This window comes from Schistocerca piceifrons, chromosome 3 (genome assembly GCF_021461385.2).
Source record: "Schistocerca piceifrons isolate TAMUIC-IGC-003096 chromosome 3, iqSchPice1.1, whole genome shotgun sequence".
NCBI lineage: Eukaryota > Metazoa > Arthropoda > Insecta > Orthoptera > Acrididae > Schistocerca > Schistocerca piceifrons.
In genome coordinates, this window is record NC_060140.1 from 699,188,682 (window position 1) to 699,207,062 (window position 18,381).

Below are 18,381 nucleotides of genomic sequence, written 5' to 3' on the forward strand. Positions count from 1 at the left end.
GTGGTTTTTTGGTTTTTCTGTCTTCAATATGGTATCGGTCACTGCATATGATCCAAGATCGGTAAGTACATTTAGCTCATCGTCAGTTTTATTATGGTAGTCATATGCAGGGAATGGTGACAGGTGTGTTGTTGGTGGCACTACATGTTGTACTGGTGTAGTTGTTAAACTGGAAATAGCAACTGTCAGTGCTTGCTGTTTCTCAAGAAGAGATTTAAGCACTGCCTCCAAATTAAACTCAAAGGACCAATGGTGGAAGTGGAACATGCAGAATTGAATCCTGTCCTCATCGCCAAAGTGTCCTAACCCAAAAACACTAACTTTATTACACGAAAAATCATAAAACATGTGAGAGACAAAGTATATACAACAGACAACACAAAAGTGGCCAGCAGAACCTTGCAGTCCAGCCTGTATAGTAACTAGTTGCAACAGGGGGCACAGCTGACAAACTGTGCACATAACTGCTGTCTACTAGCAGGCCAGGGGGTCTCTAGTGGCCAAATCAAGCACAAATGTCACGCACGAACTGTGAAACCGCACACACACAAATTGTCACTTGCAGGTCCTACCACTTGTGTGTTGTATCTTACAATCAATTTTACGTCCCTGTGTAATCTCTTTGAGCAGGAATTTAATGGCACGTAAACCTAGTTCTAGTTGGAGTTTGTCCTTACGAACATTCATGCAACAATAGGCACTTTCTTGTGTTACAGTTTCTGTTTCGTTGTTCGCACTGATTATGTGGCAAGTGGTGAGCTGAAGGTGAAGAAGTCTCTCTGTGAGGTTCAGATAGAACTTCGCAGGACAATGATATTCTCTCCTGCATTCAGAAACAACTGAAACAGAAGTGATTTCCCAGGAAAAAATGGGTAACAAAATGAGAATGCCAACCACCATAAAAAATAAGAGAAAACTGATTTGACAAAGTTTTATTTATAAGTTGTTGAATTGGACTTGGTGCAGGAACAGTATTTTAAATATTTTATCAAAATAAAATTGTACTGGTTAACCTCAGTTGTGATCTGCACAAGTATTTTTGTTTTGAACTTATTTCTGCAGTGAAACTGAAGTTTACTGCATACTCTGATATTTAATGTTGGAGTATGCTGTTAGAGAGAAGAAGAAGAAAAAAAGTGAAGAAAAGACTGACCGAGAAAGAATTATCCAAATGCTTTGGAAATCAGTGAATGTGATGTGCATGTACAGAAAATAAATGATCTCAGTTTTAGAAAAATTGGATGATTATACAAGAGAAAGAACTTTACAGATTGATCAAGTCAATAATGCACTGGTCGACCTCTGGCCCTTATCCAAACACTTACTGGCCTGGCCATTGACTGACAGTTGTTGGATGTCCTCCCAAGGGCTACTGTGCAAAATTCTGTCCAATTTGACACATTAGAGCATCAGAATCACGAGATGGTTGGAGGGCCCTTCCCATAATGCACCAAATGCTCTCATTTGGAGGGGGGGATATCCAGCAACCTTGCTGGCCAAGGTAAGGTTTGTAAATAATTATGAAGTCATGAATACAAGCCGCAGAAACTCTCACTTTGCGTGCGTGCGCGCGCGCGCGCGCGCGCGTGTGTGTGTGTGTGTGTGTGTGTGTGTGTGTGTGTGTGTGTGTGTGTGTGTGTATTTCGTTTTGGGCTTTATCATGCTGAAATGTCAGCCGTGCTTGGACTGCCATGGAGGGCAACAAAACGGGGTGTAGAATATTGTTGACATACCGCAGTACTGTTAGGGTGCTGCGGATGACTACCAAAGGGTCCTGCTGTTAAAAGAAATGGCATCCCAGGCCATCACTCCAGATTGTTGGGCTGTACGGCTAGCAACAGTCATATTGGTATCCAACCACTGTCTGGGACTTCTCCACACAGGTCTTTGGTGGTCACTGTGGCTCAGTTCGAAGTGGGACTCATCACTAAAGACAGTTCTACTCCAGTCAGAGATTCCAGGTCAAAGACGTTTCTGGAGACGCTCTGCATAGTGGTGGGATGCCAATCTGACTGTCGTCTGCCCTATGGACCAAAAATCAGAAGTGATGGTCTGGGATGCCATTTCTTTTTATAGCAGAACCCTTTGATTGTCGTATGTAGCACCCTTACAGCACAGTGGTATGTTGACAATATTCTATGCCTCATTTTGTGGCCATTCGTGGCAAGCCATCCTGGGCTTACATTTCAGGAAGGTAATGCTCTCACACAGGGCAAGAGTTTCTACTGCTTGTCTTCGTGCCTGCCAAACGGTATCTAGGCCATCAAGTATGCCAGTCCTCTCCCTAATTATGAACATTTGGAGTATTATGGGCAGAGCCCTGCAACCAACACAGGAATTTGATGATCTAACATGCCAGTTGGACATAATTTGGTACAATATCCCTCAGTAGGACATCCAACAACTCTCTATCAATCAATGCCAAGTCGGGTAATTGCTTGGATAAGGGCCAGAGGGGGACCAGTGCTTTATTGACTTGCTCAATTTGTGAAGTTCTTTCTCCTGAATAATCATCCATTTTTTCTGAAATTATAATCATTTGTTTGCCTGCACATCTACATCACATCTATTGAATTCCATCCCATTTGGATAATTCCCTTGTGGTGGATCCTTGTTTTTGTCTTAGTTTTTCTGTCATCATAATCAGTGTATTTATTTGGGATATCAGATGTGTGTATTCCCTTCCAGGATTTGTGATCTGTTTCTTCAGTGAGTGAGCTTTTTTTTAAAGTATTTTTAATGCTAAAACTCATCTACTTGTGTCGAATGTTTTAGTCGTCGTCGTCATCATCATTTGTAGGTTAACTCATTTGTGAGTGTCATGATCTCATTTCTGTAATCATTTCTTAAGTAAGTGAATCTTCAACTAGACATCTCCATCCAGTGATCTCCAGCTCTTTAATGTGACGTGAAGTAATAGCCTGGTAATCTTCTTCACGTTATCCAACCATCTACATACCATTCTTCACTGTGGTCTTCTGCCTTTGAGTTTGTGTTGCAAGGTAGTTTCTTCTGAATTATTCCCATGTCTTCTCAAAATGTGCCACAGGAACTGGCAGTGTGATACAGAAACATAAACTTCTTGTGATGCTAAGTTCTGCTGTAATGGAAGCATTGGTTCTTTCTGTCCGTGATACGTGTAAAATTTTCTGCCAACACAAACCTATATTAATATTAACAATACCTTTCATGTTTTTATGGTACTGCCTATTACTCTCACAGGCACTCCCCACCTTTCTTTATGAGCGCCACATTTCCATTTTTACTCCTGTTGTTCTTCTTTGCTAATGGTCATTTTGGCTTGTCACTAGCTTTCATGATCCAAGTCCTGCAACTGTACAAGAACACAGGAAACACCGATTCCAGCAGGTGCAGCTTCATTGTTTTGGATATTACCTGGTTCTGCCAGATCTTAGTGAGTTTAAACATTGGGGTTCGACCAAGTTGGATTGTTCGTTGTATTTCTTTGTTGCACTTGTTTTGGTAAAAGGAGATCCATTCTGATTATAAAAATGGAAAAAAACCTCTCATTTTAAGAAACCATTTAATTTTCAATGATTAAAATACATGGAATGCTTTGAGTGTCAACAGAAGTAAGGGATTGTAGGCAACCAGTCAGATGCATCATCAATAGCAAACAAGAAAAACAGAAGCAAAACTGGAAATCTGGTGCTCGTAAAGAAAGATAGTGAGTGTCACTGCAAATCATAGGCAGTAGCATAAAAACATGAAACCTGTTGTAAACAGGAATATCAGTTTGAGATTCTTGGTACGTAACAGTAACTTACATTTTTTCCTGTACAGAGCCATTCTTCCAGGTACCCCTACTACAATTTTCCAGTAAACCTTTATTTTAATGTTTTTTATTGCGGTCTATTGTTGTATTTGTCTGTGTAGTGGTTACTGGTTTCATTCAATGAGAATGCAGGCTTTCTCAACGAATCTGAGATTTTTTTGGGTTATCAGCAAAGTCAAGGCATCATTCTGATGAAACATTTCGACAAGTTTGCTACTTGTCAGCTTCAGCCCTGAAGGTGACGAGTAGGAAACTTGTTGAAACATTGCTGCAGGGTGATGCCTTGACTCTGCTGATAACCTGAGAAAACTTCATCGTGGTTTCATTCAAATTTCAAATGCCTTTCACTCTGTCAAAATAAATAAAACATGCTTAGTTAAATTTTACGTAACTAATCCGAAAACACCTGTGATAAATATAAAAGTGGGTATAATACCTATTTTAGTGCCAGAGTAACTTGTCAGTTATATATGCTTTTTGCAGCTTCCACGTCAGGATTTACACATGAGGGTGGGCAAGATTGTTAGGTCATGTTGCCCTCTGTAATATATGTGGCACATCAAGAAGGTAGTCATTGTGTTAAAACAGCGAGAAAGATAAAATGAAATACACTTTTGTTATGGACACACAGCAATTAATGTCACTTTAGCCAACTTCTTGAAATTAAATGTTCATGTTTCAGCTGTATTACATCTTACTTCCACCTTTTCCATGCATTTGATACTTGTTTCCCTGTCTATTGCCTCCTAATTGTTACCTTTTTCTAGATATTCCTTTTCTCTTCTTTAAATTATGAGTTAGCTATATGCTGCCCTATAGATTGCCTGGAGCTCATTCTAAAAATTTCTCTCTCTCTCTCTCTCTCTCTCTCTCTCTCTCTCTCTCTCTCTCTCTCTCTCTCTCTCTCTCTTCCCCCCCCCCCCCCCCCCCCCCCCCCTGTTAAATCCAACTGTCACTTCTGTATCGTATGTGTACCTTGTCTCTTGATCAAAGATTTTTTCATGATTTGTTGCTTTCAGCTACACCTTTACAACATAGATACGCTCTACATCTCATGTCTTCTTTTTCAACTCTCAAAAAGAAGTGCTGGTTCTAAGATAAGGAATTCAAACTTCTTATATGTATGTGTGGTGTTTGTTCTTTTGGACATGTCTGAAAGAATGGAAACCATATGGAATCTGGAGCTGTTATACATATTATGTACATAGGAGGAGTGGCAGGAAGGAAAGGGAAGGGAGGGAACTATTGATGTCAGCTGCATCAGGACTTTATGTGGAGTCGGTGATGACAAGTGATAATGTGTGCTGGACTGGGATTCAAACCCAGGATCTCCTGCTTACTATCCAGTTGCATTAATCACTGCGCCATCTGGAGACAGTGTTCATTGCAATTGTGTGGACTATCTCGGCACACCTCTTGGTCGACCCACATTCCCACCTAGCACCACCTATCTGCAGTCCAAAAGAACAGACGCCACGCATTCATAAAATTGATTTGCTTCAATGGGCAATGAATCCACCACCGTCAGTGCAGATGCACAATTTCATTTGACCTTCTGCGGAAAACTCAAAGTAGCGAGTCTGGAGGTCATGGATGGGGACTACAGATTGGTGGTGCTAGGTGGGAATGTGGGTCAGCCAAGAGGTGTGCTGAGCTAGTCTACGCAATTGCGATAAACATTTTGTATGGATGGTGCAGTGGTTAATGCAATGACCTAGTAAGCAGGAGATTGCTGGTTCAAATCCTGGTCCACGACACGTTTTCACTTGTCGTCGCTGATTCTGGATGACGTCCCAATCCGGTTGGCATCAATAGTTCCTTTCCTTTCCCTTTCCATTCCTCTCTCCCCCTTCCTCCTTTAATTTACACAATAATTAAACTTCTGCCTTTTCTGTCTCTTTATGAGTCTACCCAAGTTCAGTGTTGCAGTTTGCAATTAGTAGGTTGGCATTTTCATTCTGCCTTGTATTTAAAGTACAGAAATTAATTAATACCGTCCAAGTGAAAGGTGTTGATTTTATCATGTTTATTCACTATGACTTCTTTCCTATTTTTTCCCCCTCAGAAAAAGAAAAGAGTAGCTGAAGGCAATCATGTAAATAGTCAGCATGTTGCCATATTTTCTTCGGCTAGAAAGTGTCTTCTGATCGTACTAACTGTAGATCTGACTTCTTAGGCATCTTAATGAGAGGTCACAATTACAATCCATGGAACTGGCAAATAACTGCCCTTAGACATTATTGCCGTATGGAATTCCAGAAACATAATCTGTTGTTTTCACAGTTTTCACAATTGACACCTGTTGGTTTCCTTCTTGCAATAAGCCCTTGAAGCAATTGTAAAGATACGTGGTTACTCCACTGATGCTTTTCAATGTCTCCAATAGGCTACCTTTCTTTATGTTGTCTTCAAAAGTTTCTCATGCTCTTTTTGTGTTGAGATATTTGACGTTTTCTTGTAACGTTGGTGATGCAATTGCTCCCTGAAGAAACCTGAAAGGGAGTCAGCGAGGATATAAATAAATAACTGCACAATAATGTATCAGTGTTACTCAACATACCTGTATCTGAACTTTATTCTGTGTAATTATAAATTAATTAGAATTTTGAAATGTCAGATGAACAAGTTTGTTTTGACACTTTTATGCTTTTTTGTTTGCTTTGGACACTTAAAATTAAAGACTTGATGTTTGTATGATTTTTTTTTTTTTTTTTTTTTTTTTTTTTTTTTTTTTTTTTTTTTTTTATGATACCTACGTGTGTTATTCATAGATAAGGCAAGTATTAAAGATACCCAGTCACCATACTATTGAGTCTTTGAGCAGTTGACGGTGCACAAGCAAGGCTGAAAATTGTTGCTGAGCTTTGATAATATCTTCCTCCTGAGCTAACTGTTGAAAAAACAGGTCAGCAGGAAAACATACCGTGAGCGTGTGTATGTTTGCATGCCTTTGTTGCATCATTTAATTTTGAAGGGTCACTTTGTCTTGAGGATCTGCAATGTTTTCCATTTTGTATACATCCGTGGCTATTTGCTCAGTTCCTCAAAGTTTTTTAGAGTGGATAGCTTTACTCATTGCATTATTTGTATTCTATTCAAGACTTTCCAGTATCATATTGTCACCATGAATCATGAGAATATTTGTAAATAATGCACTTCCCAACAGAGAATTGTAAATTCTTGGTTGTATGTTTTCATTCCCTTCCAAAAATAAGTGTTAACTTTTCAGGCAGTTGCAAGAATATGAAGAAAGAGCTCTACGTGCAGAGAGACAGTGTTGTCAGCTAGAAGCTCTAGTGGGACCATTCAGAAAGCAGTTGGAGAGTTTTCTGGCAGAACGAGGGGAAATTCTACGAGGAAAAGATGAAACAGAGGATGAACTGCGAAATCTAGCTCTGAAATACGCTCATCTACTTGGTCATCAGAATCACAAACAGAAAGTAAAATATGTTGTTCAGTTACAAGAGAAGAATATGGAACTTCGTGAGGTAAGATGATCATTAATCTTGAGTTCATAAAGTTGCTACATTATGTTCATGAATATTTTAATGTTCAATATTAAATATCCATGAATATACAGCTTCTTAATATACAAAGCGTCCCAACAAGAATGATCAGCTTTCAGGGCTGTGTCATTCAAAGCAAAAAAGTGGCGTAAACATGCGCTCTGCAATGCATATGTCAAGAGCTGTGAGCACTCGTTCAAGAGCTGTGAGCACTCGTTCAAGAGCTGTGAGCACTCGTTCAAGAGCTGTGAGCACTCGTTCAAGAGCTGTGAGCACTCGTTCAAGAGCTGTGAGCACTCGTTCAAGAGCTGTGAGCACTCGTTCAAGAGCTGTGAGCACTCGTTTGTTGTTGCTGCTGTGAAACACATCTTTTCTGTTGAACAAGTGCTCGTAGCTCTTTTAAGGTATGCATTTGAGTCCATTTACCACACATGTTTCCTGTGACTAATCATTCCATCCATATCTGAATGTTGATCATTCCTTCTGGGACAAGTGCAGGGAAGAGAAAAAGAAATCGTTCATTCTGATTGTTCGAATGCTTGAATGAGAAGGGCTAATGTTTCCTCCCTCTTTATCTGGTGCCCATAATAAAAAGGAAGTAAGATTCATAGTAATCTCAAATACAATTATTTTAACAAATGAATGACTATCCATAAAAGCTCCATACTAGTGTATGTAGATATATTTAAGCAAATGTGTAGCTAGCAAAATATTTCTTTTTGCTTTCAATTCTGGATTATATGGAATACAAAGATACAAATATGTAGACAACATCAGTTACTGTCAATTACACTGAAAGATTTAATGGAAAGAATAATCAGTAGATTATGTCCAAATGACTGTGTAAAAGAATGTACTGCAGAGCGCCCGCAGCAGCTTAAAGGAAAGTCCCATAGTGAATAACAGAATAATAATAATAATAATAATAATAAAGCTTTTGATGGTGTACCCCACTCATGGTTACTACAAATATTGGAAATATACAAAGTAGATGCTAAATTGATACAGTTCCTAAACATACTAATGAAAAATTGGAAAACCACACTTAAAATCCAAACAAATTCAAATAATATCACATCACAGCCAATACAGATTAAGCGTGGAATATACCAAGGAAACTCATTAAGTCCTTTCTGGTTCTGCCTTGCTCTGAACCCACTATCCAACATGCTAAATAATACAAATTATGGATACAATATTACTGGAACATACCCACACAAAATCACACATTTGCTATACATGGATGATCTAAAACTACTGGCAGCAACAAATCAACAACTCAACCAATTACTGAAGATCACAGAAGTATTCAGCAATGATATAAATATGGCTTTTGGAACAGACAAATGTAAGAAAAATAGCATAGTCAAGGGAAAACACACTAAACAGGAAGATTACATAATGGATAACCACAGCGACTGCATAGAAGCAATGGAAAAAACAGATGCCTATAAATATCTAGGATACAGACAAAAAATAGGAATAGATAATACAAATATTAAAGAAGAACTAAAAGAAAAATATAGACAAAGACTAACAAAAATACTGAAAACAGAATTGACAGCAAGAAACAAGACAAAAGCTATAAATACTTATGCTATACCAATATTGACCTACTCATTTGGAGTAGTGGAATGGAGTAACACAGACCTAGAAGCACTCAATACACTTACACGATCACAGTGCCACAAATATAGAATACATCACATACATTCAGCAACTGAAAGATTCACATTAAGCAGAAAGGAAGGAGGAAGGGGATTTATCGACATAAAAAACCTACATTATGGACAGGTAGACAATTTAAGAAAATTCTTTATAGAACGAGTAGAAACTAGCAAAATACACAAAGCAATCACTCATATAACTACATCGGCTACACCACTGCAATTTCATAACCACTTCTACAACCCTTTAGATCACATAACATCAACAGATACGAAGAAATTAAATTGGAAAAAGAAAACACTACATGGCAAGCACCCATATCATCTAACACAGCCACACATCGATCAAGACGCATCCAACACATGGCTAAGAAAAGGCAATATATAAAGTGAGACAGAAGGATTCATGATTGCAATACAGGATCAAACAATAAACACCAGATATTACAGCAAGCATATTATTAAAGATCCCAATACCACAACAGATAAATGCAGACTTTGCAAACAACAAATAGAAACAGTAGATCACATCACAACCCCATGTACAATACTAGCAAATACAGAATACACCATAAGACATGACAATGTAGCAAAAATAATACATCAACAGCTTGCCTTATAACATAAACTTATAAAACAACATGTTCCCACATACAAGTATGCACCACAAAATATACTGGAGAACGATGAATACAAATTATACTGGAACACAACCATTATAACAGATAAAACACCACCACATAACAAACCTGACATCATACTCACCAATAAAAAGAAGAAATTAACACAACTAATCGAAGTATCCATACCCAATACAACAAATATACAGAAGAAAACAGGAGAAAAAATTGAAAAATACATCCAACTGGCTGAGGAAGTCAAGGACATGTGGCATCAGGATAAAGTTGACATTATACCAATTATACTATCAACTACAGGAGTCATACCACACAATATCCACCAGTACATCAATGCAATACAGCTACATCCAAACTTATATATACAAATACAGAAATCTGTAATTATTGACACTTGTTCAATTACCCGAAAGTTCCTAAGTGCAATGTAACATATATCGTACAGTTAAAAGGAAGTCACGCTTGATCAAGGTCCGCGTCACCTTCCATTTTTAACCAGACATAACGTCTGAGACAAGGAAGAAATAATAATAATAGTGCCGCATGTTATTCCTGTCTTGAATTTCTTAACCTCTTCGCTCACCTTCCACTTAAGTACATGTGCATCTTATGTATATGAATCTGTCACGCCAGCACCCTTAAAGTATTTTCTGGCTTTGTTGATCTACCTCACATTTTTAATGCTTTCTGTGTCGTCAAATATCTGGTTAGTGTCTTGCATGTCGGACATTCTCATGACATGCCCATAAAATTTCAGCTGACATTTCTTCAAATTATATACTATGTTAGGTATCTGTTCAGTCTCTCCTCCTGTCTCAGTAGCCCTGGGATTTTTCTGATGATTCTTCCCATTAATTTTCTGATATTTTGTAGTGCACCTTTCCAATCCATGACTGATGTTTCTGATTAACATAAGTTTTCTGGTTTTATGAGTGTTGTAAAATCTCGCTTTTATTTTACACGGTTGGTATGATTTGTTGCAGATGCTTTCGCTCTTTCAGAATGCTTTAGTCATCACTTTATGTCTTTGTTCATGAGCTTCTTTCTCTATCCCATTTGCCTGTATCATCTCCCCAAGGTGCCTGAATTTGTGAACTTTTTGATCTTGCTATATTTCGTCATAATGTTTTTTCATGCATCTTTTTGGTTTTGACACAGATATTCTATTTGCTTGTAGTCTCACCTTTTCAGCCTTCTCTTTCAGTATCTGCATTTACTTTACCTCAGTTTTTATGTTATCTGTTCGGCGAGGTGTTAAATCGAATGCCATTCAGTCAATATCTAGTCCTTTGCTATTTCTTCCTAGCCTGATTGGTTTATAAAGTCCTTGCACTAAATTCTTTTTCTCGTTTCCTGACAACGTTGTTAAATAATTTGTTGAACAATAGTAGTGAAACACAATCACCTTGTCTCTCTTCATGATCCCTTTGCAAACGATATTTAAGGCGGTTGCAGTATATTCCTAGTTGTCATTTAAAGCTCGTTCTTGAAATTTTGTAAGAAGGCTTTCTCAGGATACTTTACATTTGTCTCAGAGTCCACCAGTTCAATTCTTTAATCATCTCTGTGACTCTCCTGTGGGTCATACAAAACCTGTGACCACTTGTGTTGCCTTTCTCTGTACCTGTTCAATATCCCCTGTTGGTACTTTTGGTATGGGACCCACACACTTAAGCAATATTGTGGAATGGGTCACATGAGTGACTTGTAAGCAGTCTCCTTTATAGATTGATTGAATTTCCATGATATTCTATCAATAAACCAAAGTCTGTCACCTACCTTACCCATGACTGAGCCTATGTGATTGGTCAATTTCATGTTCCTATCTAGTGGTACACTCTGGTATTTGTACGAGTTGACAAATTCCAGTAGTGACTGCTTGAGATTGTGGTCTTGGGACACTACTTTTTCCAGTTCGTGAAGTGCATGATTTATATTCCTACACATTCAGAACAAGTTGCCAGTCTTTGGACCACTCTGAAATTTTATCAAGATCCAACAGAAAATTTGTGCTCCTTCTCTCAGACTGTACTTGCTTGAGAAAAGACTGAGGTTACTCAAGGTCATTAATATAAAACATTAATAACCAGTGTCCCAACACACGTTTCTGGTGCACAACTGAAGTTGCTTCTACGTATGTTGACGACCCTCCCAAGATTACTTGCTGCCTCCTCCCTAGCGAAAAACATAAATACAGCCAAACTTCCCTTGATACGCCATACAATCATACTTTAGATAATAAGTGAATGTATGGTACTGAGTCGAGTGCTTTCCAGAAACAGAGAAATACTGCATCTACTTGACTGCCTTGATCCATGGCTTTCAGTATGCAAGGCAAGAAAAGTGCAAGTTGGGTTTCACGTGATAAATGTTGTTTGAATCCATCCTGGTTGGCATGGGGGAGGTCATTATATTAGAGAGACCTCACTGTGTTTAAGCTCATAATATATTCTTAGGCTCTACAGCACATGGATGCCAGTGATACTGGATTGTAATTTTGTGGATCACTTCTGCTACCCTTTTTGTAGATGTTATGATGTGTGCTTTCTTCTAACTACTAGGCACAATTTTTTTTGTTTGAGGGATCTAAACTAGATATATTTAACAGAGGGGCTCATTCACCTTCAGTTCTGTTCTCTCTTTGCACCCTTTCTTTCTTGTTGAGATACTGTGTCCAGCATGGTAGCCATTCCATTGTGGGAAGGGGGTTTGGGGCTGTGATAAAGTACCTGCATGGTGGTAGCCCCCTGACCATACAGGTCTGGTGCCCGCTCCCTTTTGGTGTCGGAGGTGGAAACTTTCCACACATGCCAAGGAGTATGTGCCCATTGTGTGTGGGGTGCGGGGAACCTGGGCAATGTAATTGTTGCTGTAGCTGGGTGGCGCCTGTGGGGAGAGCCCTCATTTGGAATGGGTGTCACCATAGAGGAAGACTCTTACATGAACCAAATAAAATCTTCTTTCCTTTTTGGTGGCCACACGGCACCAGCAGTCTTTTCTGAAGGTGAGACTTACTGTAGCACGGAGTATATGACCCCAAAATGTTTCCTTCTCTGACTACTCCATGGAAGGAACGTATGGCTGAGGAACAAGGTGAGACGCTCTCCCCAATATTTAGTTTGTTCTAGGACCAACGGGGATTCCTTTTTGACTACAGAGCCACTTTTCTTCAAGAAACGCCTCGAGGACAGGTTTGGGGACATAGCAGCAATTTCAAAAATGAGAAGTGGCTCCATTCTGATTAAAACAGTCTCCCTTGCTGAGTGCTGAGTGAATGGTGCTGCTTGCCTGTGACAAGCTGGATGCCATTCCTGTAACTATAACTCCCCATAAGATTCCCAGTATGATACAGGTTATCACCTTCAACCATGATCTCCTTTTACAGGCCAATGATGAGTTACATGGCAGTTTGAAGTGGTAATGCATGGATTTTGTCCATTGTGTGCAGTGGGGGCCAATGTACAATAGTTCATACTGGAGCTTTCTTCGCCTTTGAAGGTGACTTGTTTCCTGAAAAGAATAAGGGGATGTTGACTCCCCACCTGCTGGGAATGTCATTCCCAGCCAGAGAAGCAACAGGCTCCTCCAACATCTCTTACGAGGAAGGGTTCCCTCAGGATGCCCCCTTCCCAGTAATCTACTGATCTGCAACAGCATGCCAGCCAGTGGCAGGAGGAGCCACAGTTTGGAGGTCATAGAACTTCATGTTCCTCCTCTGTGGCAGACAAGCTCTTGCAAACAGCGAAATCGTCTAATGAGAAGGACAAGTAGTAGTCCTCAAAGAAAGAGGTGGTCCCGGTGGCCTCTATGCCATCCCAGAGATGGCATCACTGGTGCCCGTTCCCCCCCCCCCCCCCCCTCCCCCCTCCCCACCCACACACACACACACACACACACACACACACACACACACACACACACACACACACACACACAGAGCCTTGGTTTAGAACCAATGTGCATTGACACTGTATCTTTGTAGGTGGTGGCAGCAGGTGGCCCTGAGGCATGACCTGCCTTCTTGGTCCCTCCATGCCCTCACTGTATACTGATAGCGTGATCCTCCAGTGGAAATGTAGCAGTTTTTTCCACCTGGCTGGGCTATGATATCTCTCTAAGTGTTTCCCACACTTTTTGTATGATCCTTCAGGAAACTAGGTTCCCAGCAATGCAGACCCCCTACCCTTCATTGCTGTTGAGCTCTTTTAAGAATCACACTGACTATGAATCTGTTGGGCAGTGTTTGAACATACATTCTGGACTCTGTCTACAGCAAACGCATGCCACTTGATATGTCTTTGCAAGTTGTGGCTGTTCTTGTGAGGACTTCTCAGTAATTTAGTAGATGAAGTTGTATCCCAAAGCTGTATTAAGTAAGTAGAGATACACACGTAGAAACATTGAAGGATATAATCAGCAATCTACAGCATCACCAGATAAAATTAGAAATCCGACACTGTCAGAAAATGAAACCTCTGTATTATGAACTTTTAGTCTGTAATTTCAAACACTTAAAGATAAAGGGAATAAGTGATACGTAGTGTGTAATAGGACTGATGAGAGGATGCATGTGAGATGGAGTTGAGAGAGGAATGCAAGTTCCAACAATGGGGGAATTAAAGAATAAGGAAGCTCTGAATATCAGGCTCACAGTGTGTGATAAATTCCAGTGAATGGCGTCGACAAATTTAGGTCAATGAAAATGTGAAGGTGTGTGCAGATAGATAAGTTCACTTGCTGCTTAAGCTATATTTTATTGTCTCAAGGTATAAAACAGTGTCATAAGCAGATCATTTCCTTTTGTGTACTGTATCATATGCAAATCATTTTAATTACAGGAAGTGGAAAAACTGAGATCACAGGCTCGTGCTCAGAAGGCTACAGTGGACAAATTGAAGTCTGAATTGACAGCCTCAGCCCGTAAAAAAGTGGGTACTACTACTGCAGCCAGGCAAATTCTTAAGAATAGGGATAACAGTCCCGGGAAGAAACCTCCAAAGGGAAAAGATGGTGGTGATGTAAGTCCTGCACGGCATGTACCTGTGGGAAAAGAGAACAGCCCCATTCATACTAACTTCGTAAGAAGTAAAGAAAATGGTTCATCAAACATGTCACCTGTTGCAACGTCTACACCGAAAGCATTCGTAGACAGAGGAAATAATGCCTAAAAGTAATCTGAGCTTATCAATTTTGTATCATGCACTTGATGTGTAAATTTTTTTGCCCGCAAATGTTATTTATTTTAATTTTTATTCAGTTGCTGAGGTTGAATTGTGGTGGCTTAGTGCTAAAAATTTCATTTAATTTAATGGATGATTTTCTTTTTGTAAAAGAAGGCAGACGTTAACAATTTCATTCAGCAATTAGCTGTCTATGTACTTTTCAGGTGACAGTTCTTGTAACATCTCTGGTTGCCAAAAATTTATGACTCAATTCTTCAAAAGAAGTGAGGTGTCCTGGCTTAGCAATAGAATAATTTGCTTTGAAGATAACAAATACTCAATAACAAAATAAAAAAATGGAGTAACTACCACAATTCACCAATTGCAAAATATTTAAAGTGTGGTGTAATTTTAATATTAGAATTATCTCTGTGTGTGTGTGTGTGTGTGTGTGTGTGTGTGTGTGTGTACAATTCACCAATTGCAAAATATTTAAAGTGTGGTGTAATTTTAATATTAGAATTATCTGACTGTGTGTGTGTGTGTGTGTGTTTGTGTGTGTGTGTGTGTGTGTGTGTGTGTTTGTTTGTTTAAAGGAAAAAAGACTGACAACTTGCTTCCATAAATTTACTGTGTTATTTACCTTACATTCCAGTGTAATAACTGGTTTTGTTATATGCCAAATTAGTGTGTAAGAATTCTGTGTAAATACTTGACTGCATTGTGCTGTCTTTACTAAATCATAGTGGCACATATTTTTACTGAGATTGATGCTGTCATTTGAAGCTTGTAAATGGGCGTTAAGATTTTAGCATCAGACAAACCTACAATGTTGGTTTTTAGTAAATTTGTATGTGTTGATAGTTGTACATTTATGTGATCATGGACGTTCAAATGTAACATTTACTGGAGGCTGCCCATTCAAAGAAAAAGTTCCAGCATAGGGTGATAAGTTTTTATTTTTATATTGTAATAAATTTGTTGAATGCACAGCTGTATTGGCTGTGACATCAGTGTATACAATTTTTTGTGTCTTTGTATTTTTTATTTGATATATCTTGTTTCTGTGTGTGGTCTGGGAGTGAGAATCAAACCTTTGTTAAGTCACATTACAGTGATGGTCATTTGGTTTGTGATAACAGTCCATTCTCATAATGTGTGCTAATGTTTCTTGGCTTTCAATAAAGAAGGAAAAAGAAGAAGGGACATAATGTCTGTACGAATGCTGCTGTTCGCAACACATTTCATTTTAATTGTAGCAGTATGTCAGAGGCTGCAAAAGAATTACATCATTTCACTAGATTTATATGACAGCAGTTTATAAAAGGTGGAATTGCCACAACAATGTGTTCTGTAACCACACTTACTTGAGTACTCCCATTTATCACTAGAGCCAATGGAAAATAATGGAAATAGTCAAGATAACCACTTAGGTGAGTGAAGTTGAGGCACTGAACTGTTGGACAAGCTCACAAACAAATTGGACACTGCTAACCTTTCGGACAAGTCATGCTTAAGAAGAGCTCACACACACAATCTTTCCCAATTAGTCTTATTATTGCATCTTTGGATGAGGACTCTGTGGGAAGACTCGGTGTTTATAATTTTGTTTATTCCAGTATCAAACTAAATTCAGTATTTTGTTTTTAAGACATTGACATCTACTAGCTGGTCTATCAAAGATGTTGTTCATTACATAGCTAACTATTCATCCATTTGAATAAATGTGTTCTGTTTATTATTGGAAGTGATTAATTTAATATTTATAATATGCCTGCAATAGCTGAACATCAGTAAGAGAAGGTTCTATAAAATATGCTACTAAAAAACCTTTTTCTAGCTTTTCCCCTTCACGTTTAAGATACATAAAAGTTGTAAATGTAATTATACTTTTGCATATTCTGCAGCAGACGTCAAAGACGAAAGATGAGGAGATTCCATAATTCTCAGGCGTAACTCTCACAAGTACACTTGCATTCCATTTAGCTTATTGCTTATTTGAAAGATGTGGTTTAATCTTATTTAATGTGAATATAAATGTACTTCGTTAAAACTACTGCTGTTTTTTTTTAGCAAAACGTTAACCTTCTGATAAATGCTTCTTCTTCTTCGTTTTCTTATTCTTCAGGAGTACATCACAGACAGTGAATGGGGTTTGTGAGCCTCCAGTCTGTCGCATCTGAGCACTTCATAACCAAATGAGAGGTCTGCTTGCTATTACATTATTTCTAGTATGTGGCTTAAGTGTTTTTCACTGGACAAATAAAAATCGAGAACAGAAGCGTTTACTGCTTCCTGTAGTATAAGCAGATAATTGTTGTACATTTGGGCCACATCAATCAAAATCTTCTATTAATGGCTAATGTGTATAGAAGACTTTGATTGAAGCGATCTACAGGGTGAAGTGAAATTTGTGCACTCGGGCTTCACAGTGAGACTCCTCACACGCCAGCGATAAAAAAAAAAAAAAAAAAAAAAAAAGAAAGGGGGAGGTCACAAAATTTCGACTGGCGAGTAAATCTGGCAGAAAAAGGAAAAAGTGGCAGTCTGGCAACACTAGGTTCGTTTGAGCAGTTACCGGAAAGCGCCAGACAACAGGCTGTAGTGTGCATGCGCAGCTACGATGACGTAGGCAGCCCGTGCTTGGTGCTTGCTCTGCTCATACGCTTTTCGTCGTATTTCTGGTGAGGCATCACGTGACCATGTGTAGTCTTGCGGCATGTTGTTGATAGGACATCCTGAGTTGTACTTACAGCAATTGTTTTATCATATCCCACACAGATAAAGGAAGGTTTACATCTACACGGCACTGCAAAAAGCTACTAGGATGGAATACAAATTACTTGCAACAAAAAAAGACGGTTTCTTGTGTAGCTTACACCGGAATAAAGGACAATAAATTTCATTACTATTTCAAAATGTGAAAAAATTATCATGGTTGTCTGTGAGGCAAAGAAACTGTACAACTGACAGTTTATATTCTACTCTAGGAATAAATATGAAGCCAAGTGTGGAGTTAAAACAATAAAACATGGTATGCTGCCAGTCTAAAATTTAGCATAGAATGGCATTCTATAAATTTAAGATGTAAACACAAATTAAGAAATACCTTCAGGTGCAGAGGAAGTACTAGACAAGTGCCTTGTGATCGAAAAACACTTTCACAGAAGGCGGATCTATAAAATTCTGCTACAGCTGTCATTATATTTGAAACAAAATATTTAGTTCAAGACTACTGACAAAATTTGCCTACGTAGCTTCAAGTCAATGTTTACGTATGTTCGTACGTATATAGCATTAAGAGATCTTTCAGTGTCATGAAAGGAACACGAAATCAGAGACTACTCCAGCAGCATCGGAATTTCATAAACCATACTAAAATGCTTCATTCCGCTCTAATTGCTCATTTCTATGTCCAGATGGAATCTGAAGTACCTGATATTCAGCTTTTCATGTGGTTCTCATGATACCAATTTTCTTGGAGGTCCAGTACTGTATTCTCATGTTTGGTTCTTTATTATGGTATAACGTCATTCGTCCCAGAAAGTGAAAATTTGCACTTTAAATTGAACGAGGTTGAAAGTAGGCAATAGCGCGGAATGAAACACTTCG

The 18,381-nt window shown here is 38.8% G+C and overlaps 1 protein-coding gene across 2 annotated transcripts in view; it reads left to right on the top strand.

The window, feature by feature from the left end:
- LOC124790161 (hyaluronan mediated motility receptor-like) overlaps positions 1 to 16,736 on the top strand; it is a 115,399-nt gene extending 98,663 nt beyond the window's left edge. For both annotated transcript variants that reach the window (XM_047257757.1, XM_047257758.1), the window contains 2 exons: positions 7,026 to 7,284; positions 14,446 to 16,736. In XM_047257757.1, the coding sequence (XP_047113713.1) occupies positions 7,026 to 7,284; positions 14,446 to 14,775 (589 nt within the window). In that variant the 3' untranslated portion in view covers positions 14,776 to 16,736. The remainder of the gene's footprint in view (positions 1 to 7,025; positions 7,285 to 14,445) is intronic.
- Positions 16,737 to 18,381: the final 1,645 nt, after the last annotated feature.